This window comes from Meleagris gallopavo, unplaced genomic scaffold, assembly GCF_000146605.3.
Source record: "Meleagris gallopavo isolate NT-WF06-2002-E0010 breed Aviagen turkey brand Nicholas breeding stock unplaced genomic scaffold, Turkey_5.1 ChrUn_random_7180001875055, whole genome shotgun sequence".
Classification (NCBI taxonomy): domain Eukaryota; kingdom Metazoa; phylum Chordata; class Aves; order Galliformes; family Phasianidae; genus Meleagris; species Meleagris gallopavo.
The window spans coordinates 40,273-42,204 of NW_011139619.1; the positions used below are offsets into that span (position 1 = coordinate 40,273).

Sequence of the window (1,932 nt, forward strand, 5' to 3'; positions counted from 1 at the left end):
AGAGGCGGGGCCTGAGGGTGGGCGGGGGTAACGGACATGAGTGACTGGTGGGAGGGGGCGGGGCTTAAGGGTGAGCTAAGGGACGGATGTGATCGCTGGAGGAGGCGGGGCTTGAAGGTGGGCGGGGCTAAGGGGTATGAGTGACAGTTGGATGTGGGCGGGATTACAGGCAATGAGGGGTGTGGACTGTGAGGGGGCGGGGCTAAAGATCCCCGGGTTTGGTGGGGGCGGGGCTAATGATTGACAGGTACGTGGTCTGTGAGTGGGAGTGGCTAAATAAATTAGGGGGTGTGGGCCGCAGGTGGGCGTGGCTACTGGGCGTGATTGACAGATGTGGGAGTGGTGTCTGAGGGTGAGCGTGGTTAGGGAAAATTGGGGGTGTGGCCTATGGGGGCAGAGCCAATGACCACACTGTTAGTGGGGGTGTGGCTTGAGTGGGGGCATGGTTAAGGAGGGTGGGGCGGGGCCGCGGGTGTGTTAAGGGGGCGTGGCCTGTTTGGGGCATGGCCGGAGTATGGGCGTGGTTAATGCCTTTGGGGCGGGGCCGTGGGCGTGGTTTGAGGTGGGGGCGTGGTCTGATGGGGGCGTGGCTTGCTGAGGCCCCACCCCCCAGGCCCGGCACATCCTGTGCTGGGATCTGCGGTGCCCGGATGTGGTGCTGATGGCCATGGAGCGGCGTGTGGCCACCAACCAGCGTGTGACCTTTGACCTCGACCCGTGAGTGACAGTTGGGGGTGTCCAGGGTGCACTGGGTGACAATGGCGTTTGGGAACAGTGGGTGACTTTGGGTGACACAGGGCTGACAGGACGACAGGGTGACACTGGGTGACATTGGTGACACAGGGGTAACATGAGGGCGGGGTGACACTGGGTGACATGGGGTGACATTGGGGTGACAACAGGGCAGGGGGACATTGGGTGACAATGGGTGACAGCTGGGAAAGGGGTCACTCGGTGACAATGGGTGACACGGGTGACAAGAGGGCAGGGTGGCACTGGATGATATTGGGGTGACAGCAGAGTGACAGTGGGACAGGATGGGGTGACACGGAGGTGACAAGTGGGGTGACATGGGGGTGACAGTGGGGTGGCAGTGGGACAGGAGGAGGTGACAATGGGGTGACATGGGGGTGACAATGGGGTGGCAGTGGGACAGGAGGGGGGTGACAATGAGGTGACAGTGGGGTGACAATGAGGTGACTGTGGGACAGGAGGGGGTGACCTGGGGTGGTGTTGGGGACACGGGGGGGGAGGGGTGGGGGATTTGTGGGGAGGTGGCACCTGGTGACCCCGCTGGTGACCCCCAGGAACGGCCGCTTGGTGGTGGGGGGGACAGCGGCGGGTTTGTCACCGTCTGGGACACGCGGGGACCACGGGAGCGCGGGGAGCTGCAGCACCGCCTCCGCTTCAGAGCCGTGCGGGACTGCGTCAACGGCACCAGGTGAGCGGCGCCATTGTCACCTCTGTGTCACCATTGTTACCTCTGTGTCACCATTGTTACCTCTGTGTCATCTGTGGCATCTCTGGTACCTCTGTGTCACCATTGTCACCTCTGTTACCATTGTCATCTCTGTCACTTCTGTCACCTCTGTCACCATTGTCATCTCTGTCATCTGTGGCACTTCTGGCACCTCTGTGTCACCATTGTCACCTGTGTTATCTTTGTCATCTGTGTCACCATTGTCATCTGTGGCACCATTGTCACCTGTGGCAACTCTGCCATCTGTGGCACCTCTGGTGTCTGTGTCACCGTTGTCCCCTGTGCCCTCTGTGTCACCATTGTCATCGTTGTCACTGTTGGCACCTGTGGCACCATTGTCACTGTGTCACCACTGGCACCCTCACCCGTGTCATTGTCACCTGCATCCCAGTCCCCCATGTTCCCTCTCCTTTCCCTCCCCTCAATGTCCCCTCTCCCCCCCCCATGTCCTC

General features: G+C 61.2%; 1 protein-coding gene across 1 annotated transcript in view; it reads left to right on the plus strand.

Annotated features, from left to right (window-relative positions):
- The first annotated feature begins 16 nt into the window (after nucleotides 1-16).
- The window catches only part of LOC109364606 (telomerase Cajal body protein 1-like), a 2,939-nt gene continuing 1,023 nt past the window's right edge, over nucleotides 17-1,932 (plus strand). Inside the window, exons 1-2 of the mRNA XM_019611246.2 lie at nucleotides 17-717; nucleotides 1,308-1,441. Of these exons, the coding sequence (XP_019466791.1) occupies nucleotides 662-717; nucleotides 1,308-1,441 (190 nt within the window). The 5' untranslated portion in view covers nucleotides 17-661. The remainder of the gene's footprint in view (nucleotides 718-1,307; nucleotides 1,442-1,932) is intronic.